The sequence below is a fragment of the Globicephala melas genome, chromosome 2, assembly GCF_963455315.2.
Source record: "Globicephala melas chromosome 2, mGloMel1.2, whole genome shotgun sequence".
Classification (NCBI taxonomy): domain Eukaryota; kingdom Metazoa; phylum Chordata; class Mammalia; order Artiodactyla; family Delphinidae; genus Globicephala; species Globicephala melas.
This window is the reverse complement of record NC_083315.2, coordinates 153,461,799-153,489,091: the sequence shown is the minus strand read 5'-3', so window position 1 is coordinate 153,489,091 and position 27,293 is coordinate 153,461,799. Positions and strand designations below refer to the sequence as shown.

General features: G+C 41.0%; 1 protein-coding gene across 16 annotated transcripts in view; it reads right to left on the bottom strand.

The window, feature by feature from the left end:
• The window catches only part of NRXN3 (neurexin 3), a 1,711,975-nt gene that overhangs the window by 1,053,581 nt on the left and 631,101 nt on the right, over positions 1-27,293 (bottom strand). For all 16 annotated transcript variants that reach the window (XM_060295131.1, XM_060295132.1, XM_060295124.1 and 13 more), the window contains one exon: positions 5,302-5,505. In XM_060295131.1, the coding sequence (XP_060151114.1) occupies positions 5,302-5,505 (204 nt within the window). The remainder of the gene's footprint in view (positions 1-5,301; positions 5,506-27,293) is intronic.

Below are 27,293 nucleotides of genomic sequence, written 5' to 3'. Positions count from 1 at the left end.
GCATCTATCCTTTTATTAATATCTGTTTGGAGTCAGGGACACACAGCATAAAAGGTATAGAGCAGAGTCAATGGGTGTTAGTAGGGGTTGGGAAGAATGGTCAGAGAAATGTCTCAGGTTAACTGTTACCAGGCTTCCCAGTTGATCCTAAGTTTGGTTTTCAATTGTGGGAATTCCTATAAGAATTTGTTTAAAGCCAGACATTAAAAGGTAGAAGTAAAATGATAAAGAAAGGAGAAAATTACAGGAAAAAAATACAGTTAGAAACTGTGCTTTTCTTCTAGCTAAGGTTAACCCAATAGTTTTGGAGGACTTGTGGAAGATAATGCCACGATTTGAATTTCCTGAAGTAAACCATTTTAAGCACGTGAGAAAGAAACCAGTGGCAAATGACAGGGCAGAATGAAACTACGTGAATCCAGATAGGAGCAATTTATAACACCCAAGCGTTCTGAGGAAGGGGGCAGGAAGCTTATTTGTTCCCCAGAAGAACATCTCTTGAGAAAAATCTGGGTTTGGTTTCGTGCGGTTAGGTTTGTCATGTGTCGTCAACCGCAACAGAAAAGTGGGAGCAAACAGCCCTGGAGCAACTGGTACGATCACCGGACAGAGGAGGCCATGCCCCTGGTGAGGACTGGGGAAGGGGAGGGCAGGGAGGGAGGAAGAAGTGGGGCCTCAGCTGCCGGTTCGCCTACCATCACCCGAGGCTGGAGAAATGCTGGAGAAAAGCCCCTCACCGATGGATTCAAGAAAGAGGGGAAGCAGAAGTATGGGCGTGCTTCAGAGAAGGAAGGGGCAAGAGTGAGCCTAAAGCAACAACCCCAAGAACTTTAAACAAGAAGTGGTTTTCTGCTTTGGTTTCTGTGCTGCTGAGGATTTATTCTTAGTCAAGGACCTGGTCTAGGCAGAGGTGCTGGGCTGGGCTTGTCCTTCTGGGTTCACTCAAGTGATTCCATGAACTGAATGGTGTCTTTAAAACAATGTGAGGACTTGCAGCTTTCAAGACAGCAGACAATTGGGTATGTTAAGCCAAGAAGTGAAAAATTATTTTGCTACTTTACTTGAAGAATAAGTTTGAGGAGAAAAATCTACCCCAGTTCCTTGTTCACAGGGTCTGAGAGGGTGGTCTTGATAGTGATGATGTATTTTTTTTTTTTTTTTTTGCGGTACGCGGGCCTCTCACTGTTGTGGCCTCTCCCGTTGCGGAGCACAGGCTCCAGGCGCACAGGCTCAGCGGCCATGGCTCACGGGCCCAGCCGCTCCGCAGCATGTGGGATCCTCCCAGACCAGGGCACGAACCCGTGTCCCCTGCACTGGCAGGCGGACTCTCAACCACTGCACCACCAGGGAAGCCCGATGTATTGTTTTTTAATGAAAAAATGAATCAGAAGAACTGACCTGGGAGGGCAATTTCCTTTAGATCTCCAGTAGCAGCCGAAGTCCTCTCTCTGCCTGAGCCTTGGCATGGTATTTGAGGGATGTGGGTATGTGTGTGTGTGCTGTTCATTCTGTTTCAGTTGTTTCATTTAATTTTAGTAAATAAGGAGAAATTATTATTTTCTAAATTGATGAGCTTCAGGTTGAGCACGGAAGAGGTGAATGTTTCTAGGTGTTTTAGGTCTTCAGTGATGCATACAGTAAACAGTAGTCTGCAAGTCCATGTTTCCAGAGAGAGAACATCTGGAGAATCTGAATGCAATTAACCAAGCTGCATGGCACTGCCTACAAGCCTCCACCGCTGAAGAAGGGCTGCCTGCCTTCTGCTGAGGATTCTTACAGGCCCATGAATGAGGCTGTACCAATACTGATTGACTTTTCTGCTGTATGGCTCAATTCAAACCAAGCACTAAGAAAAAGATGCCTTCCGTGCATGTTTAAAAGGTGACCATCGTGAAAGCAGTTAGAAGTCATTAAGTCTGTCACATCACTGATCCACAGTATTGATCTGTGGAGGTCACGGATAACCCATGATGACTGAGTAGTTTAGAAACATGGGGAGTCCCACCTCTGTGACCTACTTTCTTTGTTTCACATCTATCAAGCAATCATAAAAAAACTATTGACTTATCTCAGAAAGTTACTGTGAGATTAAGGTTTTCAAAATATTTTAAAATACTATAATAGTAAAAATTATTATTATATCTTTTAATACTAAGAGATAAAAATATGATTGGTCAATGGCCAACCTCAAAGCTTTTAAAAACGTGCTGTGTGTAGCTGGACATTGCTCATGGCTGCTGTTGCCACGGCTGGCTATCTTCAGAAAGCAGGGCCCTTGGAAAAGCCTAGTCCCCTTGATATTTAAGAGACACGTTCCATCAGAAAAATACAGACATTTATATCATGACCTTCTATGTGTGAACAATTTGAAATAAACTGGAATATCATTCGTGCCTGTGCTAGAAAAGAGACACAACTTAAATGGAGGGAGGGATCCTCTGAAATTAGTTTTGGGGATTGTGTACGTAAAGGCACACTCTGTTTGGAGATATTTTCTACTATAATGAAAAAAAGGGTAATATGAATTCATGACATGGAGGAAAAAAGCATTTATGAAGGGCTATATTCTAGGGAGGGGGGTAGGAGAACCTTCAAACAAAGCATGAATATGAAGAGTTGTGCACACATGTCCAAGGAATTTAAGTTCAGTTTTCTGTGTTAGGTTTGAAAGAAAGTAAATTCAAACCAGTAATTGTGGTGAACCATACCCTTCAGGGAAAAAAGAAGTGACCACTGTTTCTAGAGAAGCACAGCGCTCTTTCGCCTAAGATGCCTCAACTTAGGAGAGCTACACTGACCATGTGCAGAAAGGAGTCAGGAGGCAAAAGCAGAGTCTTTTAAAAAAGCACACCTTGGGGCTCCCTGGTGGCGCAGTGGTTGAGAGTCCGCCTGCCGATGCAGGGGACACGGGTTCGTGCCCCGGTCCGGGAAGATCCCACATGCCGCGGAGCGGCTGGGCCCGTGAGCCAAGGCCACTGAACCTACGCGTCCGGAGCCTGTGCTCCGCAACAGGAGAGGCCACAGCAGTGAGAGGCCCGCATACCGGAAAAAAAACCAACAACAAAAAAAAAACACGCCTCCCAGATTTTCGTGACAGTTTAAAATGCAAAAATAATGATTCTAGGAATACACCTGGGATCTATGACTGTGTGTATGTGTGTGTGTGTGAGAGAGAGAGAGACAGAGAGGGAGAGAGAAAGAGACAGAGAGAACCTGTTCATCTCTTTCTTCATCCCCTTTTATCTCCCTCCACCTCCATTTTTCCTTCTAAGATGTGAGACCTGTCATAGTTGGCCTTCTAATCTTACAAAACAACATCTAAAAAGGAAAAAAAAAAAAGTTGTCTGTTTAAAGGCAATGTGCATTTCCCCAGGACCCCACGGGGCTGAATATTCCTTATATCTCTGGCTCTCTCTTACCTTGAAATAGAGAGTTAAAAACTGACCCTATCTTCTTTTCTGTGAGCTAGTTAGGAGGTCACATTTGTTTTCATTTTAGTTGTGGGAGGGTTTTTTTAAATTTTTATTTCTTCTGTTGCTTTTCAGAGAACTTGACAGTAGGCTACTGGTGGTGGTTTCAGTTATGCACTCTGGTTGGTTGGTTTCAGGTGGGCAGGATGGTGTAGGGAGGGGAAGGTGAGGAGGACAGGGGAATGCCAGTCCCTGCAGGCTGCTCAGTACACTCTGTTCTCAAGGCTGTTTGCTATGCGGGCCGCAGGCTTTGGGCCTTTGAAGGGTTGAATACCATCTTTTGATTTACCATGGCTGATGGTGGGGAGGATTGGAAACTCAAGAACACCCACAAAGATCTAGCAAAAGAGAAAAACAAAACCCAAAATAACCAAACACACACATACGCAAACCAAAGAAAAACCAAGAGACACACTGACAACAGAAATCAAATATGCTTGGAAAAGAAAAAGGGCATAGTGTTGTAAAAGCTGCAACTTGGGGAAAGAAAAAAGAGACACACAACTAAACAAGCCACTGCTCAAAACAGTCTTCTGTGTCCTAGAGATTTTTAGGATTGTCGTATAGGCATTTTTCAAGAGTGACCAGTTGACCTGACGGCAGATAAGACTGGTATTGATTTCCCACCTTCCCACCAGGCCATCTAGGGTTGTGTATCGTCCTGCATCTGATACATTTGTCCATCATGTCTTCTCCATGCCTCTGACAAACCATTCCACTGACATCTTTATGAAGGAGTTGTGTATCTAAACATATCCTACATAGCCAAACAAATCAGAGGCTTAGAAAGTTTGAGGGCAGCTGTATCACAATCCTGTCAACACAGGGCACTGACTTTCTACTGAGTAGAATCAGCAGAAATAGAGATTGCTTTTTTTCCTTCCAAAAACCAAGAGGTCCTCACTCTCCATAGAAGATTGATTAGAATCCAGCCAAGAAGGTCAGCAGCCTGAGAGGATGTGAGGCCATAAAAGAGGGATTTCCAAAGTATCATTGTAGGTAATTACAGTAGAAGAACAGGTCCTCTCTCAGTCAAGCTACAAATTTGAAACTGTCATAATTTCTCAACGCTAAGGAAAAATGCATATGTGTTATATAAGAACAGAGTAACTGGTAACAGTGTGACTTAATAATTTTTATCAAAAGGGCCGTCTAGTGAGGGTAGGAATGTCAGGAAGGAAGAAGGGACACATACCAAGAGCCACACCATCCTTCCATGTGTCAGAGACTGTAAACTGATAGAATTTTTCCCCGATGGGACAACAGAAGTAATGTGACTTGTGCTCCCCACTAGGAGAGAGTAAATATAAGGAGATACTAGTGTCATCAAGGCCACCAGAATTTCCCATGGGAACAGTCCTTGCGGAACTTCAAACAATGCATTTCTCATCCCACTCACATGGCTTCGTTCTCTCAAACACCACCCTCCCATTTTGCTTCCATCTCATGCCCTGTCCCTGTCCTCTGCTTTGACTGTTTTGAGTGGTGACCAAGGAGTTGGACTTAATGGGAATGTGCTTGATCAAAAGATGGACCAAAGTAGCGTGTTTTACACAAAGCTAAACGATTCAAAAAACCAAGAAAGGAAACTTAGAAAACAAATCTTCTAGTAAAGAAACCACAACTGTCAGAAACCAGAAATTGACATCAAAACCTCATGCAGAAACAAGAAGGTGTTTGTTGCTGTTGGGATTTATCCTTGGCCTATTAAACAAGAGGTGAGCAGCTTAATTTCAAGAAACAAACGAAGAATTCAGTCAAACCAATGAAAATCAGAAAAGAAAGGGAAGACAAGCCCAAACAGAGTGGCAGAGGGTACTTCATACGATACCTAAGTTAACCATGAGCTTCACGCGCCCCCCATCCAGCTCCAAGCGCAGGGTGTCGGCAGAGTCCCTGGAGGTAGTGGCCACCAGCAGCCCATAAGCTCGCTGGGACATGAAGCGGAAGGACACGTCCTCTGCCTCGGTGTGCATGACCATGGGCATGATGATCTTCATGTACATGCTGCCGTCGTAGCTCAGGATGGACGCCTCTGCAGAGAAGAAAGAGGGTACGGTCAGGATGAAGGATGCCAGAGTCTGCCTTTGCTTCCAGGGTAAGCAGAGTAGAAGGAGAGGGCACCAAATTAGTAGACAGGTGGCTTGTGCTTGCTAGACCTCCACTACCGCTTTTAAGCTGTATGCAGACCCCTTAAACTCTGAGGTTCTATTTCCTCATTTGTAAAAGGCATCTGATGGCACTGGTCCCTGCCCTACCATGCTCACTCACTTGTCAATGGTACCACATGAAATAATGGATGTGAAGGCACTTTGCAAAAGTGAAAATGCCCTCACAAATGGTAGTAATTCTGTATGCTGTAGACACGACAAAGCAAAACAAGACACTAAACAAAACTTGAGTCCTGTAAATATTTCATGAAGAACAGGAGGGAAGCAGCAGTTTATAATCACCACAGCGAACAAATACATACTTGCCAGAGTGCTGCTAGAAAAAGAAAAGAGCAGCAGCACAGCCAGGCCTCGTAGAAGTTTGCTTGGCCCGTTCAAAGAAGATTGATGGAGCCAGGGCCAGAACAACAACAACAAAAGCTAAGCACACCTTCAGGAACCAGACATTTTACTTTTATTCAAATAGCACTTTTATAAGAAAGGAAGAAGCTCACTTTTATTTGAAACCTTCTCTAGTCCAAACACTTTGGTTATGAGCCCTCCACCCCCTCCAATATGTTATCTCATTTAATGCCACAATGTGGGTCTACCATTCCTACTTTCGAACAGAAAACCAAGGGTCTTAGGGGGAGTAGGTTATCATCCCTAAGTCACACAGTCTGGACTTTTTTTTTTTTTTGCAGTACGCGGGCCTTTCACTGCTGTGGCCTCTCCCGTTGCGGAGCACAGGCTCCAGACGAGCAGGCTCAGCGGCCATGGCTCACGGGCCCAGCCACTCCGCGGCATGTGGGATCTTCCCGGACCGGGGCACGAACCCGTGTCCCCTGCATCGGCAGGCGGACTCTCAAGCACTGCGCCACCAGGGAAGCCCCACAGTCTGGACTTTAACCCGGTATATCCAATACCAAGTCCAGGGCCTGTTCTGTAGCACCATGTGGCTCAAAACGTGAATTTGTTTAATCATTTGTTTCGCAAATATTTTAGAGAACACAGGAAGAGAATATCACTCACATTCCTAGGAAGCCAACTGCCACTGAACTCAGCACCTGGCACTGAAAAGGTACTTACTAAATATTTGCTACATTCCAATATGCACTATGGAGGGTACAAAGGTGAAGCAGACAACAGCCCCTGTCCTGAAGGGAGACTAAGCACACACAAATAACTACTAGAATATAAACATGGCTAAATGACCCAGCAAAGATATATTGATAAAGCCAGGAGCATTCAGAAGAGAGAGGCTATAGCATGCAGGTGAGTAGAATTGATGTGGTAAAGTCTGAAGCTGGTCTTGATAGATGGGTGGGGTTTTTAATGAAAGAAGTGATGGCATCAGATTTCACAGGTAGATAAAACAGTATCTCTATACACAAAAAGGAAAGAAGAGGGGTATGCTCAGATAATAACAAACTTCAATTTAACAGAAGCGTCAAGCATATTTTAAGAATAGTTATACAAAGGTGCTTTGAGATTAGAATAAAATCAATGGACTTTGGTAGATACTGGGAAGTAAATGAATAGTTTTAGATTATGAGGTACCACAATATGCTCATTTGTGACTATATACCAGGCACTCTTCTAGGTGTTGAGGACATGACAGTGAACAAAAGAAACAAACATCTTCTGTCCTCATGCATAAAAGGCATAGGAACACGGAGAGACAAGGCAGACCACGTGGAAAGTTCTCAAAATAGTACGTCATCATCATACACCCAACCTGATTTACACAACACACAAAAGGTCCATGAAAAAAACATAAATACACCAGTCATTCCTGGGAATCAACCTTCACCTGGGTAAAATCCATGACATGCTCATAGTTGTATATTATAATGTGCAAACTCCAAGAGGATCACAAACAAAGGTGTGACAGTTACAGACACCATCAAAATGAAAAACATATTTTGAAGATCTCTTCTTAGATGAGAAGCATTATCTAAATGTAACACATGCTCAAGATGTAAAAGAAATGTTTACCTCCTGAAAGAGCAGAATCAAAAGATCAATAACAATAAGCTAAAATTTATTGAGCACTTACTATTTGCCTGGTGCTTTCTAGGATTTTACATGCATTAAGATGGCACTTAATCCTCACAAGTACTTCGTGAAGAAGACAATATTATTATATTTTATAGATACCAGGTCACACATCCAAGAAATGGCAAAGCTGGAAGTTAAATGTAGGCAGTCCGATTCTCATGGCTGTATACATAATGATTCTGCCAAATTGTGAGAGAGTTATACTAGGAGCACACCCATGTTTCTTAGCACATAAAGTACATCTATAATGCTTCATGGCAGACTGTGGTGTTCTTGTGTGTGTGTGTGAGTGCATGCACATGCATGCACACGTGTGCACATATATATATACATATATGCCATTATTTAAAGTTGTATTTTATGAACATATACAATTATATAGAGATGATATGTATTTCTAAATAATATATTGTTATATATTACTAGGCACAATGCTGTGTGTTTGTGTAATTATGAACACCATTAATTACTACTGTGTACCTTCTACTATAGACACCCACACAAAAATACACTCCTTTTTAAAAGATGTTAGGGTATTCAGTGAGCCATGAGATGGTTGTTTTGATGCATTCAACTTAAATAATTCCAAAACTAATGGCCACTTTTATCTCTCTGGATATGTACAGTGGCAGAATATATGCATAAATGAATGTATCTTTATGTCAATATTGGTAGTGTCAGAGAACAAATATCAGGTGCATATGTAGTTAAACACCTAATGGTACAAAATAATGTATCTCAATGTACACCTTTGTGTGTATCTTGGTGAGTATGTTCTACTATTAACATGGTATTTTTAAGGGGAGGGTGATGAAGCAAAAAACTTAATATAGGAATCAGCTGAAACAAAATTTGTTTCAGAATTCATATTAATTTGCTTATAAGATTTCAAACACAAGGGGTACCATGAATGGAATACTATTCAATGGAAAATAAGTCTAAATAAGGAAAGTTATTTGATCTAAAAACTATCAGATTATTGAGTGTTGAAAGACCACATCATGAAATGCTGACATAATAGTACTTACACAGTTCTCCTTTTTTAAATTAATTAATTAATTAATTTATTTATTTATTGGCTGCATTGGGTTTTCATTGCTGCGTGCGGGCTTTCTCTAGTTGAGGCAAGCAGCGGGCTACTCTTCGTTGTGGCACACGGGCTTCTCATTGCCATGGCTTCTCTTATTGTGAAGCACGGGCTTTAGATGTGTGGGCTTCAGTAGTTGTGGCACGTGGGCTCAGTAGTTGTGGCTCGCGGGCTCTAGAGTGCAGGCTCAGTAGTTGTGGTGCACGAGCTTAGCTGCTCCACAGCATGTGGGATCTTCCCGGACCAGGGCTCCAACCCGTGTCCCCTGCACTGGCAGGCTAATTCTTAACCCCTGTGCCACCAGGGAAATCCCCAGTTCTCCTATTTTGTTCCTCTTTTCCTCCTTTACTACTTCCTTTTGTCTTAAGTGAATATTTCCTAGCATATTATTTTAATTCCTTTGATGGTTCTTAACTAAATAACCAAGTAACTAAGAGCTACTTTCTTAGTGGTTGGTCTAGGGCTTACAACATACATCTTAATTTATCAGAATCTACTTCATATTTATACTAACTTAATTCCAGTAAGATACAGAAACTTTACTCTTACATAGCTTTCTTCTGGTCCTCCTTTTTGTGTTATTATTGTTATTCATATAATGTCTATATATGTTTCAAACTCAAAAATACATTGTTATAATTATTGCTTTATAAAAACTTCTTCTTATGAAGTGAAGAAAGGAGAGCTCAGATATATTTATAGAGTTTTTTTTAAATAAGCTTATTATTTGCCATGTCTGTCTCTCTTCATTTCTTTTTGTGGATTAGCAGTACCATCTGGTGTCATTCCCTTTCTTCAATGTAGCTTCATTCATTTTTTATTATCAAATATATTACAATTCTATGTTATAGGCCCAACAATACAATTTTATATTGTTTTATGTAATTGCTTTTTAAATCAGTTAAAAGAAGAAAGAAAAAGAAATGTGTGATTATACTCTTTTATCATTACCTACATAATTACCCTAACCGGAGCTCTTTGTTTTTTCATGTAGATTCAAATTACTGTCTGCAGTCACTTCCTGAACTTCTTTTAGTAGTTCTTATAAGGCAGGTATACTAGCAATGAATTCTGTTTTTTTGTTTACCTGGATACATCTTTGTTTCACTTTCACTTTTGAAGATGCTTTTGTTGGCTATAGGATTCTTAGCTGATGTTATATTTTTTTCAGCACTTTCAATGTCAACTCACTGCCTTTGGCCTACATTGTGAAGAGACATCAGCTGTTAATCTTATTGTGGGCCTTTGTATATGATAAGACACTTTTCTCTTGCTGCTTTCAAGATTTTCTCTTTGACTTTCAACATTTCTATTATAATAAGTCTGGATGTGAACGAATTCCTTTGTACTGATCCTACTTAGAGCTCACTGATGTGTAAATTAGTGTTTTTCCTCAAATTTAGGAAATCTTCAATCACTAATTCTTTAAATATTTTTTCTGTCCTATTCTCTCTCTCCTTTTTTCCAGGACTGCCATCATACATATGTTGGTACTCTTAATGATGTCCCATATTTCTCTGATGCTTTGTTTATCTTCATTCATTTTTCTTTCTTCTATTTAGACTGTATAATCTCTACTGATCTATCTTCAAGTTTGCAGATTCTTTCTTCTGCTAACTCACATTTTCTGTGGAGCCCCTCTAGCGAATTTTTCATTTAGATCATTGTGCTTTCAAGCATTTTAGATAGATAGATAGACAGACAGAGAGACAGGGATAGATAGGTAGGTAGGTAGATAGGTAGATAGATAAATACTCCCCAAATGATAGAAATTTTGGAATTGAAAAATAGATATATAAATATATATAATTTTAATCTCTTTATTAACATTATCTATTTGATAAATCACTGTTATCTTATTTTGCTTTAATTCTTTAAGCACAGTTTCCCTTAATTCCCACAAATCCCTTTGAAAATATTTATAATAGCTTTGGTGTAGTTGTCTGCTAAGTGCAACATCCGGGCAGTTTCTATTGCCTGTATGTACTCACTCCTATGTATGGGTCACACTTTCCTTTTTTGTGTATGTTTCACAATTTTCTGTTGAAAACTGGACATTTTAGATAACAGATTGTAGCACGTCTGGATACTGCTCTCCCCTCCGTGACCACCACCAGGGCTACTTCTTTCTGTTTGTTCATTCATTTATTTGTTTAATGACTTGGCTGAACTAATTCTGTGACATATTTTCCCAGCAGTGTGAAGGCTCTGGTGTCCTTGTTCAGATATTTTTCCATCGTTTATCTTTTAGCCTGTCTTCCTAGGTGTTGTTCCTAGGTTGGTATAAGCCACTTATTGCTCAACTATTATACCTAAGCCCCCTTGGTCAGTTAATTTTTACTCATTATCTGGTGGATTTGTGTGACTTGGAGACTGCTTTCACAGTTCAGTAAGCTTAAGACTTTGCCTCACGTTCAGCCAGGGACTAGTACTTGGAAGTTGCCCCGCCTGTCACTCCTGAGTCGGTGCAGTCTTGGGAACATGCACAGTCCTCCAGCCCACCAAGGATAAGTGTGGTTTTTGCTTTAAGCCTGGTCTCCTAGGGGTATCCCCTGGCTAAAAGCAGCTTATCGTTCAGTCAGTTAAGAGGTTGTACCCTAAGCCCCTTGAGCCAATAGGCTCTTCCTCTTACTGATGGATGTATGTGTAGCTTGGTAATACTTTCAAATCTTCCCCATCTCCTCCTCTCATTAGCTCTGAGTGTATCCCAGCAAATGTGTACAACCCTCTAGACCTCCATGGCTTTCTCTACCCCTGATTCTCTTTGCTAAACTTCTGACATTAGCAAACTTCTGGTATGCCATTTCACTCATTGCTACTAGTATCGTAGATCTACCTGTCCCTTCAAAATTGATAGTGACCAAGATCACCATTATTTTCAAAAGTCCTTTACCCATGAACTTCTCTAATCCTTGTTCTAAACAGCCAGGCAGAGTTGTAGAGCTCTGCGTCCTAATAACTTGCATCTACCCCAGATCAGAACCTCTGTGCCACTACACAACCCAGCTGTGTGCAGAAAGAGTGGCCCACTTCTCCCTGAGTGACATTCCCATTCTAAAAGTGGGCATGGGAGGAAGATGATAGGTCCTGGTCTTCTCAGCTTGCCCCTCCTAACATGAAACATGACTAAGCTGGGGCAGGGACAATTGGAGCCCCTATATTCTTGACATGCCAAACCTGGGATAGAGCTTCTGCTCTATGAATGGAGATTTAGGAGGAGAAGTGAGGCCTCTTCTTGGCTGTGCCTACCAGGAATATCGCTTCTGCAACATGGAACTGGGGAGAGTTGAGAGGCACCAGTAGCCTGACCATCTGAGGTGCAACTGTAGTCCTAGTGTAACTGGTTGGAGAGGGAGATCCTGTCTTCTTGGCCACAACCACCTGGAATGAAGCTTCCAGAACAAGGAGCAGGGTTGGGGTAGCAGAAGGGAGCAGGTTGTGGTTTAAATACCATAGCTCTCACTTTTCTTAGTGAGATTTAGTAGATCTCTTAAATAAATGTTTCTCCATTTGTTGTATGTCCTTAGAACAATTTTCAGAGATTTTAAATGTTTGTGTGTGTTTTAATAATTTTCACCAATTAAATGGTTGTTTCACTGGGGAGATCTGCTAAGTTCCTCGTCCAGCCATTCTAGAGTTCCCTATTTTGATTATTACAAATGTCTTATATATCTTTTCCCATAAAATTCCTGGACTCCAGATTCAGGTGAGGTTCCCTGGCTGGCAACACTTTGCATTTGTTGTTGCACGTCACTCCTGGAGATTAAGCACACGTTTTGTTCACCTCAACTGGAAGAGTACTCTTGGAGGCTTGGGCTTGTTTTCCTCCAGACTTTGCCCCACATGCCTTTTCCCTTTGCTGATTTTACTCTGTAACTTTTGCTGTAATAAACCATGACCATGAATATAATATCTCGAGTCCTGTGAGTCCTTCTAGAGAAATATGCAAATTGAGAGTGGTTCTGGGGACCTCTGATACCCACATACAGTTGTCCTGAGTGTACTGGGGGACTGGTTCCAGGACCCCTTGCAGACAACAAAATCTTCGGATGCTCAATCCCTTATGTAAAATGGCACAGTACTTGCATATAACTTACAAATATCCTCCCATATACTTAAAATCATCTCTAGATACTTACAATACCTCATACAATATAAATGCTATGTAAATAGTGTTAAATACAATGTAAATGCTCTGTAAATAGTTGCCAGTGTGGCAAATTCAAGTTTTGCTTTTTGGAAATTTCTGGAATTTAAAAAATATTTTTGATCTAAGGTTGGCTGAGTCCATGGCTGTGGAACCCAAGGATATTATCAACTGTATTCTTTGTTCTGCATTCACAATGCGTACGATCATTATGTGTTTGTTGTATATTCAAAGATGGTCACTATTCTCACCATGCCTTTTGTCATAGTTTCTCCATTTCTGAGTAATTTTATTTCATCTTTTAAGTGCTTGGATTTTATGGTAACACCTTTTTTATTTTATTTTTTGTTGTTTTTTGTTTTAAACATACCCATCAGTTTCTTTTTTTTTTTAACATCTTTATTGGAGTATAATTGCTTTACATTGTTGTGTTAGCTGCTGCTGTATAACAAAGTGAATCAGCTATACGTATACATATATCCCCATATCCCCTCCCTCTTGCGTCTCCCTCCCACCTTCCCTATCCCACCCCTCTCGGTGGTCACAAAGTATATGGTAACACCTTTTTAAAAAGAACTCACTAGTATTATTATTACCAAAGTTTGTTCATGTTTGTGAAAGTCTATTTGTGCTCTTGATATTTGAATTACATTGTGGTTGTGTGTAATTCTTGAGTCTCCCTTCATTTCAAGCAGAATTTTATACACTTCGATTTATTGTTCTTGAGATTGTATAATGCCAACATTTCCTCTCATAGGTGGTAAATGATGTAAATTTTGTATAAATGCCTAAAGACTATTATTTTATTCCTTGAAGCCCAATGACATAATCAATACACATCTCAGTGTTGAATATACTATATCTGATTTTCTTAGAACCCATCATGCTATTTTGAACTTTATGGAGTCAGTTCTTTATATTAAGAACAAATTTCTGGTTTGATGCCTTTGGGTAACCTCTGTTGAAGTACTCAGTTTTTCTGTTTCCGAGGCCCAATTATCTTGTCTGTCCTCATATCTCTTAGATTCTTTATTATGGATTTCGGCTCTTTGACTTTTCATCAGCATTCACTGTGAAGCATTTTCCTTTTATCAATACATCAATATTTAGCCATGTATTAGCTGCACCCCTGTGGTTACTATTTCAAATAAGTTATGTGATCATATTTTGGCTCTCAGATATTCCATATACAGTCTCTCTTTTCCATTCACTCATTTGTTTTTACTTTTTCTTTGAATTCTTATACCATTAATTAAATTCTCTTAAAATATTCTACAGTGCAAATGAGCTACAGACTATACAGCTCATGGGAAAGTTCTCTGTCCTTTGGTTTGTTTTCTTCTAGATCAAATTCCTTCAGTTTTCTAAGCTATACCTATGTTTTTTGCAATTGTATTTGCCTGATGTTTTCTATTTGCACTGTCATGTCATTGTCTTTCCTGCTCATACTCAGGTGGCTCTGTCCAGTTTCTAGTTGTTCACATATAGTTTCAGCGACTTACTGGCTCCCAGAGTCATCTACAGTTTAATGGCTCATATTTTTAGTTCTATGTACTTTTTTTTTTCCTGTAGGCTGAGAGATAGCAATGTGGAAGGAAATGGATGGGAGAAATGAAGAGCTCAGCCGAGACTGTGTGTAACCTTCATTTAGCTTTCAGAGCTGTGCTGTCATTTCTGAAGCTTTGTTAAATGTCCTCTACTCGAAGACAGCCCACCTGGTTGAAGAGTGTATCCCAAGGCCATCGTGGTGGGAATGATACATTAGAACTTTTGAGCCCTTTAGTCCTGCTGACATCTCTTTTGATCCTCAGTCCTGTTGTTTGTTTCTGTTACATGCATTTACCTCTTACAGACATTCCCATTATTCTTCACTCAGATAAGAACATCTACTCAATCTATTTATTTCCCTCTATAAAGGTATTTTAGGGATAATTCTCAATATTTTTTTATCAACTGGACAGTACTGTATCTGAGGAACACAGGCAGGGTTGGCAGCCTCATCATGTTTGACCATTCCTCTTAACTTGGCTTCAGAATCATTTATCTTGCTCCTATTTTTTGAGACTTACGACACTGAGTTGTGCCTCTTTCCTTACTTATGGCTGACAATTATTTGGCTGGTATACCCTTTTCTGTTTAACTTGAAAGAGTTTCTGGTAGGCAACTTTCCCCTACCATCTTCGTACTTCTTTTCATAATCAAATTATTGCATCTAACACCAAAGGAACAGATAGGAAATAATCAAAACTGAGGGTTCTTTAATGTTATTATAAGCATATGTTGTTTTAGATGTGATGAGGTCCTAATCAAGAAGATAAGTGAAAATTATACAGAAAATTGACTGTAGAAAGTAAATGGTACAGAGAAGTTCTTCTTTCCTACACAAACTTGGAAGTGATACCATTTACATTTCCTACAGTTTTAAAGGAGAAAGCCAGATTGGTAGGCATGGACAGGGAAGGGATAAAACAAAAGCACTAGACAACACAATCGATGTAATGCTGCTAACGAATGCAAGGGGTCCCCTGACATAGATACAGTACTATGAGCAACTAGCAATGTGCTTTCATGTAGTAGACTTCTCAGGTCTCACTTTGCACTTAGCATACCAAGCAGACTTCCTAGCACTACCCACGGGCCCTTAAGCCATCTACTGTAGAGAGAAGATACTCTCATAGCCAGCCTTGTAAGCAAAGTACCAATAAATAATCACCCGCCTCACCATCTTCTCTTTTTGTACTTTCAAGACATCCTCCTGTTCACTCATGCAGCCACTGGCCTCATACACTTCCTAAGTGTGTTTTATTCTAACAAAGCTTCCAGAATACACAGATTGCTTCCTCTCTACCCAAACAGGGCTGATCTTAAACACTGTGCAAATCTATGCAGGAATGCCCACCAGGTTCTAATTCTGTATTTTGCAGCAGCAGGAGCAACATACATTTCTAGGTCTGAGCAGACCCAACAGTAGCCAACAGTTCCAGGGAATCAAAACTGATATGAGGTGATGTCCTCCCTCTCATGGACAAGGCTGAGAAGAACTAACTTTTCACATTCTCAACATCGTGCTGCCATTACATACAGTTCGATTGCTTTCCCATCCCCAAACAATTAAAGCACTCTAAAGCCATGACAGAAGCATTCTCTTTAGTCATGACAACCCAAAATATCTCCAGACATTGTCAAATGCCTCTTGGGGGAAAAATCCCCACCCCCAGCCCAGGTGAGAACCACAATGATGATCCCATATGGGCTAGAGCATATGGACTGGAGTGATAAAGTTAAGACTGAAGGGAGATGCAGAGGGTCCATTATAAAAGAGCTAATAAGCACAATTAGGAAGTTTGGATATTAGTTAACATAAGAAGGTGTTTAAGACAGGAAGTGACACGATAAGACTTGCTTTTTAGGCTAACTGTGGTGCTGCAGGGAAGACAGAATGGCATGGTAAGAGATTAGATGCAATCTTACCCAATTTTCCTCCAGATACTATTGCCGCTGCTTTATTTTGCAAACGTATTATGAAATTTCAAAACAATATTTATAAATGATGGTGGTATGTTTCTTAGAATTGATCTGACTCTTTGAGTCAATTCAAGAAAGCTCTATTGGGCAGAGCTGTAATTACACATATGTAATTACACCTATTCAGAATCATTGCTCAGTGTGCTGTCACTATGAGTATATAAGCGTGGAGTTAGAGAATTCGGGTAGAGTCCTAGATCTGCAAGTTATTTTATTTTTATTTTTATTTTTTTGGCCTCACCGGCATGTGGGATCTTAGCACAGCATGTGGGATAATCTTAGTTCCCCAACCAGGGATCAAACCCATGCCCCCTGCATTAGAAGCACGGAGTCCTAACCACTGGACCACCAGGGAAGTCTTAGATCTGCAAGTTATTTAACTGTGAAATATTCTTGGACTTCCGTTTCCCCATCTGTAACATGTATAATAATAATACTGAATCAGCCAGGATACTAATAGGAAATAGACGGCCAACTCGAATTATGCCATTTGATGAAGGTTTAATAAAAGTAATATTTACAACGGTAAAGGTAGGGAATAGTGAACCCTCCAGAGGTAATATGGTATTTAGGGCTAGTAAAAGCAGACCCATATTATTACTACGTCTAGGCCTGATAGAGCAAGCAGAAGGTCAACTGCCAGAACCCTGAGCGGGGAGTGGAAGAGGGAGAGAGAGAACAAGGGTGCACTATGAGTGCCTCACAAGACTGTGACCTTATGTCAAGGGGTGCAGCCAGTTGGCAGCCATATCACAGACAAGAAATTAAATATTCAGACCTCATTCTCATCATTCCTTCTCATCTTTCTTGCATGCTTCCCATTGGGCAAATTCAACTGGAATACAAAAGGGTAAGAGAGGCTGTTAATGCAATCCCTATAGGATAACCTTCCAGGCTACAAAGCTGAGTAAAAAAGTATGAAGAAGGGCGAAGAATGGATCCAGGGTTGCAAAGAAAAGCTATCTATCACAAAGGTGAGCCCAAGAGAATGACTGCGAAGATATCCAAATGTCTGAAATTAATGGGTCCTCAATGAATGTTACATGTGTCGTGCACACACACGTGTTTTAACTTCCCTGATGTCTGGAGATGACCCATTGCTTTCACGTGCAGATACTTCCATATTAGAGGCAGCACTGATCAGCAGAAAGAGCCTAGGTGTCTGGAGGCCAACACTCCACTCCCAGCTCCACCTCTTATGGGCACGCAACCTCAGGCAAGTTGCACATTCTCTGACTTTCCTTTTCCTTTATGTAAATCTTCAATCATTTTCAAAAGTCATAAAAGAAAATATGTTTAAAAGAGCTCTGCAAACTATAAAGTGGAATGTAATTGTGGTTAAAGTGTTTTGTTAGTCTTCCTCTTTATTATAAAGTCTACTTTGGTTAAATAGAGAAATAAGGTAGACATTCTGCTTTCTTCTGTTCTCAAATTCCCTACACAATGGGTCTACTTTCATAATAATGGTAGAGATTGCATTCAAGAACACTAGAGTCCTATTATTTACCTTTGATAATAAGCATGGCTCATTACGGTCATAGGCAGACTATGTTCAGTGATTGAACCTGACATCCAGCTACGATTTCCATCCTGAAAAACAGACAGCACTATTCTGTAGACTTTCATTTTTGCCCAAAGCTTGCTGCCTCACTCTGTCATATTCTTCCTGTCAGTATTCCAGAGAATACATTTGCTCTCTCATTATCACTGATGATCGGTTACAAAAAATTTGAATAAAAAAAGTTTTACCTCTGATCCATCAACAAGGATGACTGATGGCAGGTATGGAACTATATTGAATGGATCTGTATACTTATCACCTTTACTTTATTCTAGAACACTGTTAGACAATAGCATTGAGCAGACACAGTAAAGTGATTAATGGCCAACTTGCAGCCTGTCCTGGTTGTGTTTCCCAGGCTAGTTTTTGATGTTTTCAGTCCCAAATGACTGGATTGAAGGCTCAGAGAACTGTTCTGCATACAGCTGTGCTCACCAAAATGTGATCGCTCCATTATCATCTAAGGCCAGACCAGAGAAACAAGTTCTCCAGGGCAGCAAAAGAGAAGACACTTTCTACTTGCCAACTGTTCTGCAATGTACCAGCTCAACCAACCTCAGTTATGTACAGATTTCTTATAAGGAGAGACAGGGCCAGTATTTCAACATGAACCAAAATCAAATTGTTTAGGAATATAAAATACATTTCCTAGAAAAGTCAAACCAATGAAGAAATGGCCAGAAGTTTAATTAGCTGATTAAAGTAGAATCAGTCTCTTGTGATTTTTATAAGAAAAAAAAAAGAATACAGAAGTTGTAAAATTACTCTTTCTGAATTGCAGAGAAATTTAGAGTTCAAAACTTAAAATTTACCTGCATTCAAACCTTTATTTCAAAACTGAGGAGACTGAGGTAATATTTAAAAGCTTTGACTTTTTTTTTCTTAAGGAGATATTAAAGACCTTCTTTTTTTTCCTATTTGGGATCCTGCTTCCAAAATCAGGCTGCACAAAATCAGTAACGATCTGAAACAGGTGAATCAATAGATCACACACACACACACACACACACACACACACACTTAAAGATCTATTGAAGCACCTAGTTCAGAGTACTGTTGATACATATATATGATATATACGATATACATATATCATATGTATATAAGATATATGTTATATATATGACATATATGATATGTATACAAGCTACTTCCAACACTACTTAAGCAGAGTTGACTATGGAATGGAAGTACAGAGGAACTGTGACAGTGCCAGACACTGCACCCAACTCACGATGGACATGAATTAAAAGATATTTTTTCTAACGGGTGTAACTAAGAGAATTAATAGAGGGACATCTCACAACTCTACATTCGTGTACAGTAGAATCTAGAGTTGCCTGGGTTAATAAACTAGCCTTGGAATTGAATTCCACATAGTTTTGCAAAACTCAGAATGTTGTTAGAGTGAATGTTGGATCCTTTGTAGTGTCTCAGGTTGACACATCAGTTCATCAACCGCCTGGCCAACTCTTGCTCAGTAGAATATGTTCTTCTACATCATATGTGGTATTCATTTCCAAATCATTAGGGCACATTTTTAAGCTAATAGTTGGGCTTATTTAATCAAAACATAGTATTTTAGTGCCTATTATGTTTTCCGGCACTGTGCTAGACTGCGGATCTAGAAATCGACAAAGTCCCCACCTGTGGAGCTTTAATATTAGCTATAGTCTCCTAGGGGCAATGGCTGAATAGAAGTAACCTTGTTAGTTGAGTGATATAAGTGGCAAGTAGCTATTGTAACACACTAGGGAGAAAAAAAAATCAACAGGCATCGCTCAGATTTTCTTATTCGCGAGTCTTCTATCAATATCATGGTATAAGACTTTTAGAAGAGTAAGATATCGGATAATTTTATCAAGGCATAAGCCACAGCCATGGAATATCTAACAATTATGTCTCAATTCCTTTGTCCTAAAAGATGGGGGTGCATGCTAGGGCTACCACTTCCTAAGGTAAGGGACACTGGGGCGGCTATTATGCAAAGCCTGATGTTATGCTTAGCTTGCCAAATTAAAAAAGAAAAGTTGTAACTATCTGACCGATGACTAGGATGCATCATATGCAGGCTGCTACCATGTAACAATGGAGAACACAGCTAAAGTTAAGCTATAAACACTTCTTCTTGTCAGGCCCCCATTCCCCTGCAAACAGAACGCTGTTTTACAGGGCTGGCTAACTGTATTGTAAATTATATTACAGCCCGCAGCTCAGGAGTTTCTAAGTCTACAGGGAACAAGTTATCTGGCTCCGCCACCGTGCTTAGCTTGCCAAAATTGCATGTGAGGCACACTAGTCTGAGAGACATTGCTAAAACTTAGAAATGAGTGGCCAAGAACAGCACTGGAGCAGAAGAAGAAAGTTACATGGTACATGACATTAATTTGTCCCTCAAGTTTTCCTCTTGGAGCTTCTTTATGACTCAGCGACACTATCTAGCAGTCCCTGCGTCAACAGTTAATTATACTGTAAACCACTAGACAATCAAGGGTGCGTGTGATGAACAGGTGGACAGTTTCTAGTACAAATGAAAGGCCCCTCACCTTGTTATACCACCCTCAAAATATTTCTGATTTCTTGTTTATTCCTCTAACTAGCAGAAGGTACCTCTATCTGTTTTCATGGGGGTTTTCCTTTGCTCTTTTGTTTTCCTCATAGTTGACCTAGTGTCATTTTTCTAAAAACAAAACAAATCATGTCACTTTCCAGTCAAGGACTTTCAATGGCATCACAATATCTACTACTTAGCATTGGATTCTGTCTTTGATGATCTGGCCTGTGGTCATATCTCCAACACACTTTTGCCTGTCCCCTCTGTGCCCCTTCACTTTTGCCATAGAATACACTATGGGCTCCTAGAATATGACCTGCTCCTGTGACTCTGCTCTTGCCACTACCTTCGTATGGAATGTTCTACAGTCCCTAAACAACTGGCTAATCTTGGCCTATCTACTAAGAGTAAGCAAGGCTCATTGACTCTGCCTTCAAAACTGAGTGAGTCTCCTTTTCCGTGTCTACTTCCTTAGCTCAAGCCCCCATTCTCTGCCTGCTAGTTAGACTTCTAATCTTCCCCCTACTTTCATTCTTCACTCTCAATAGTCTATTCTCCACTTGGCAGCCAGAGCAATCACTTCCTTCCCCTGATCTACCCTCCCATGGCTTCCTAAGGCACTTAGAATACATCTGTACTCCTTGCCTGACTCACAAAGTCCTACACGATTTGTTTCTTCTCTATAGGGTGATCGTATGTCTAGGTTTGGCCCAGACAGTTCCATTTTACTTCTATTGTCCTGGTGTAATTATTAATAGCACCACCTTTTATTCAAAAGTATGTCAGTTTGGACTTAAAGCCAGGTGGTCAACCTACTTCTACAGCTCATTTTCTACCATTATCCCCTTGTCCATTATAGCCCAGCATGCTGGCCTCTTTTTGTCCTATTGAATAGGACACAGCAATTTGTTCCTGTGGTCGGGCATTCAGCCAACCTGTTCTTCATCATGGAATTACCTGCTCCCTGATTTTTTTGCATGGCTTGCTCCTTCTCATTCATACCTTGGTCCTAACAGCTTAACTACCAGCTCCTCAGAAAGGTATTCCCCAATCACCCTATCTAACTGCCCGTTTCCCCCAAGCATGTTCTATCACATTGGCTCTTTTATTTTTCATCCCAGCACTTAAAATGTCAGGTTTTTGTTCAAGTGTTTATCTGACACCTCCTTCTAGAATGGAAGCTCCATGAAAGCAGTACTTTTTCATGTTTACTACCATGTAGCTTCTTTTTAGAGGAGTGCCTGGCCTACAGCAGGTTCTCAATAAAATAGATGGTAGATAAAAGACCTCAAGCATCACCTTCTCTGTTCAGTCTATCCTGGCTACCTGCATTCCCTTTGCAGATAAGATCAACCACTCCTTCTCCATGGCCCCTTTCTGTCTGGTGCACACATATATTACAGGCAATGCCTACAAGACTGTTTTTGTGTGCCTTTCATTTTAGTTTACAAGTTTGCTTCTCTCTTCAAGCTGCAAGCAAATCTGAAGGCAAGTGTACTTCCTGTTCATTTTTTGTTTCATTTTGTTTGTTGTTTTAAACCTTGTATTTCAAACTTACATACTTACAGAAAAGTTGCAAAAACTATACCAAGCATTCTCTTACACCTCTCACCCTACTTCTCCTAATGCATAACCATAGCATGATTTTAAATAATAGGAAGTTAACATTGGCACAATATTTTAAATAAACTTCAGATCTTTTTCAGTTTTATGATTTTTTCCACTAATGTTCTTTTTCTGTTTCAGGATCCTACACTGCATTAGCTGTTATTTCTCCTTAGTTTTCTCCAGTCTATAATAGCCCCTCAATCTTTCCTTGCTTTTCACGTCATTTTAAAGAGTACTGGTCGAGACTTCCGGGAAGATGGCGGAAGAGTAAGACGCGGAGATCACGTTCCTCTCCACAGATACACCAGAAATACATCTACGCGTGAAACAACTCCTACGGAGCACCTACTGGACGCTGGCAGAAGACCTCAGACCTCCCAAAAGGCAAGGAACCCCCCACGTACCTGGTTAGGGCAAAAGAAAAAACTAAACAGAGACAAAAGGATAGGGACGGGTCCTGCACCAGCGGGAGAGAGCTGTGAAGGAGGAAAAGTGTCCACACACTAGGAAGCCCCTTCGCGGGTGGAGACTTCGGGAGGCGGAGTGGGGGAGCTTGGGAGCCGCGGAGAAGAGCACAGCAACAGGGGTGCGGAGGGCAAAGCGGACAGATTCCACCGCAGAGGATCGGGCCGACCGGCACTCACCAGCCGAGAGGCTTGTCTGCTCGCCCGCCGGGGCGGGCGGGACTGGGAGCTGAGGCTCCGGCTTTTGTCGGAGCGCCGGGAGAGGACTGGGGTTGGCGGCGTGAACACAGCCTGCAGGGCGTTGGTGCGCCGCGGCTGGCCGGGAGAGAGTCCGGGGAGGGGTCTGGAGCTGCTGAAGAGGCAAGAGACTTTTACGTCCCTCTTTGTTTCCTGGTGCACGAGGAGAGGGGATTAAGAGCGCTGCTTGGGAGAGCTCCAGAGACGGGCGCGAGCCGCGGCTAAGAGTGCGGAGCCCGGAGACGGACATGGGACGCTAAGGCCGCTGCTGCCGCAGCCAGGAGGCCTCTGTGCGAACACAGGTCACTAGCCACGCGCCCTTCCGGAATGTGCAGCCCGCCACTGCCAGGGTCCCGGGATCCAGGGACGGCTCCCTCGGGAGAGCGCTCGGCGCGCCTCAGGCTGCAGCGTCACGCCGTCACGCCGGCCTCTGACGCTGCAGGCCCGCCCCGCACTCCGTGACCCTCCCTACCCCCCGGCCTGGGTGAGCCAGAGCCTCCGAATCAGCGGCTCCTTTAACCCCATCCTGTCTGAGCAAAGAACAGACGCCCTCTGGCGACCTACACGCACAGGCGGGGCCAAATCCAAAGCTGAGCCCCTGGGAACTGTGAGAACAAAGAAGAGAAAGGGAAATCTCTCCCAGCAGCCTCAGAAGCAGCGGATTAAACCTCCACAATCAACTTGATATACCCTGCATCTGTGGAATACCTGAATAGACAAGGAATCATCCCAAATTAAGGAGCCCTGTGGATGAAAGGCTCTTGGTGCTGCAGCCAGGAGTCAGTGCTGTGCCTCTGAGGTGGGAGAGCCAACTTCAGGACACTGGTCCACAGGAGGCCTCCCAGCTGCACATAATATCAAACGGCGAAAATCTCCCAGAGATCTCCATCTCAACGCCAGCACCCAGCTTCACTCAATGACCAGCAAGCTACAGTGCTGGACATCCTGTGCCAAACAACTAGCAAGACAGGAACACAACCCCACCCATTAGCAGAGAGGCTTCCCAAAATCATAATAAGTCTACAGATACCCCAAAACACACCACCAGACGTGGACCTGCCCACCAGAAAGACAAGATCCAGCCTCATCCACCAGAACACAGGCACTAGTCCCCTCCACCAGGAAGCCTACACAACCCACTGAACCAACCTTAGCCACTGGGGACAGACACAAAAAACAACAGGAACTACGAACCTTCAGCCTGCAAAAAAGGAGACCCCAAACACAGTAAGATAAGCAAAATGAAAAGAGAGAAAAACACACAGCAGATGAAGGAGCAAGATAAAAACCCACCAGACCTAACAAATGAAGAGGAAATAGGCAGTCTATCTGAAAAAGAATTCAGAATAATGATAGTAAGGTTGATCCGAAATCTTGGAGATAGAATGGACAACAGAATGGACAAATTGCAAGAATCAGTTAACAAGGACCTAGAAGAACTAAAGATGAAACAAGCAACGATGAACAACACAATAAATGAAATTAAAAGTACTCTAGATGGGATCAATAGCAGAATAACTGAGGCAGAAGAACGGATAAGTGACCTGGAAGATAAAATAGTGGAAATAACTACTGCAGAGCAGAATAAAGAAAAAAGAATGAAAAGAACTGAGGACAGTCTCAGAGACCTCTGGGACAACATTAAACGCACCAACATTCGAATTATAGGGGTTCCAGAAGAAGAAGAGAAAAAGAAAGGGACTGAGAAAATATTTGAAGAGATTATAGTTGAAAACTTCCCTAATATGGGAAAGGAAATAGTTAATCAAGTCCAGGAAGCACAGAGAGTCCCATACAGGATAAATCCAAGGAGAAATACGCCAAGACACATATTAATCAAACTGTCAAAAATTAAAAACAAAGAAAACATATTAAAAGCAGCAAGGGAAAAACAACAAATAACACACAAGGGAATCCCCATAAGGTTAACAGCTGATCTTTCAGCAGAAACTCTGCAAGCCAGAAGGGAGTGGCAGGACATACTGAAAGTGTTGAAGGAGAAAAACCTGCAACCAAGATTACTCTACCCAGCAAGGATCTCATTCAGATTTGATGGAGAAATTAAAACCTTTACAGACAAGCAAAAGCTGAGAGAGTTCAGCACCACCAAACCAGCTCTACAACAACTACTAAAGGAACTTCTCTAGGCAAGAAACACAAAAGAAGGAAAGGACCTACAATAACGAACCCAAAACAATTAAGAAAATGGGAATAGGAACACACATATCGATAATTACCTTAAATGTAAATGGACTAAATGCTCCCACCAAAAGACACAGATTGGCTGAATGGATACAAAAACAAGACCCATATATTTGCTGTCTACAAGAGACCCACTTCAGACCTAGAGACACATACAGACTGAAAGTAAGGGGATGGAAAAAGGTATTTCATGCAAATGGAAACCAAAAGAAAGCTGGAGTAGCAATTCTCATATCAGACAAAATAGACTTTAAAACAAAGACTATTAGAAGAGACAAAGAAGGACACTACATAATGATCAAGGGATCGATCCAAGAGGAAGATATAACAATTGTAAATATTTATGCACCCAACATAGGTGCACCTCAATACATAAGGCAAATACTGACAACCATAAAAGGGGAAATCGACAGTAACACATTCATAGTAGGGGACTTTAACACCCCACTTTCACCAATGGACAGATCATCCAAAATGAAAATAAATAAGGAAACACAAGCTTTAAATGATACATTAAACGAGATGGAGTTAATTGATATTTATAGGACATTCCATCCAAAAACAACAGAATACACATTTTTCTCAAGTGCTCATGGAACATTCTCCAGGATATATCATATCTTGGGTCACAAATCAAGCCTTGGTAAACTTAAGAAAATTGAAATTGTATCAAGTATCTTTTCTGACCACAACGCCATGAGACTAGATATCAATTACAGGAAAAGATCTGTAAAAAATACAAACACATGGAGGCTAAACAATACACTACTTAATAATGAAGTGATCACTGAAGAAATCAAAGAGGAAATCAAAAAATACCTAGAAACAAATGACAGTGGAGACACAACGACCCAAAACCTGTGGGATGCAGCAAAAGCAGTTCTAAGGGGGAAGTTTATAGCAATACAAGCCCACCTTAAGAAGCAGGAAACATCTCGAATAAACAACCTAACCTTGCACCTCAAGCAATTAGAGAAAGAAGAACAAAAAAACCCCAAAGCTAGCAGAAGGAAAGAAATCATAAAAATCAGATCAGAAATAAATGAAAAAGAAATGAAGGAAACAATAGCAAAGATCAATAAAACTAAAAGCTGGTTCTTTGAGAAGATAAACAAAATAGATAAACCACTAGCCAGACTCATCAAGAAAAAAAGGGAGAAGACTCAAATCAATAGAATTAGAAATGAAAAAGGAGAGGTAACAACTGACACTGCAGAAATAAAAGAGATCATGAGAGATTACTACAAGCAACTCTATGCCAATAAAATGGACAATCTGGAAGAAATGGACAAATTCTTAGAAATGCACAACCTGCCAAGACTGAATCAGGAAGAAATAGAAAATATGAACAGACCAATCACAAGCACTGAAATTGAAACTGTGATTAAAAATCTTCCAACAAACAAAAGCCCAGGACCAGATGGCTTCACAGGCGAATTCTATCAAACATTTAGAGAAGAGCTAACACCTATCCTTCTCAAACTCTTCCAAAATATAGCAGAGGGAGGAACACTCCCAAACTCCTTCTACGAGGCCACCATCACCTTGATACCAAAACCAGACAAGGATGTCACAAAGAAAGAAAACTACAGGCCAATATCACTGATGAACATAGATGCAAAAATCCTCAACAAAATACTAGCAAACAGAATCCAACAGCACATTAAAAGGATCATACACCATGATCAAGTGGGGTTTATTCCAGGAATGCAAGGATTCTTCAATATACGCAAATCTATCAATGTGATAAACCATATTAACAAACTGAAGGAGAAAAACCATATGATCATCTCAATAGATGCAGAGAAAGCTTTTGACAAAATTCAACACCCATTTATGATAAAAACCCTGCAGAAAGTAGGCATAGAGGGAACTTTCCTCAACATAATAAAGGCCATATATGACAAGCCCACAGCAAACATCATCCTCAATGGTGAAAAACTGAAAGCGTTTCCACTAAGATCAGGAACAAGACAAGGTTGCCCACTCTCACCACTCTTATTCAACATAGTTTTGGAAGTCTTAGCCACAGCTATCAGAGAAGAAAAGAAAATAAAAGGAATCCAAATCGGAAAAGAAGAAGTAAAGCTGCCACTGTTTGCAGATGACATGATCCTATACATAGAGAACCCTAAAGATGCTACCAGAAAACTACTAGAGCTAATCAATGAATTTGGTAAAGTGGCAGGATACAAAATTAATGCACAGAAATCTCTGGCATTCCTAT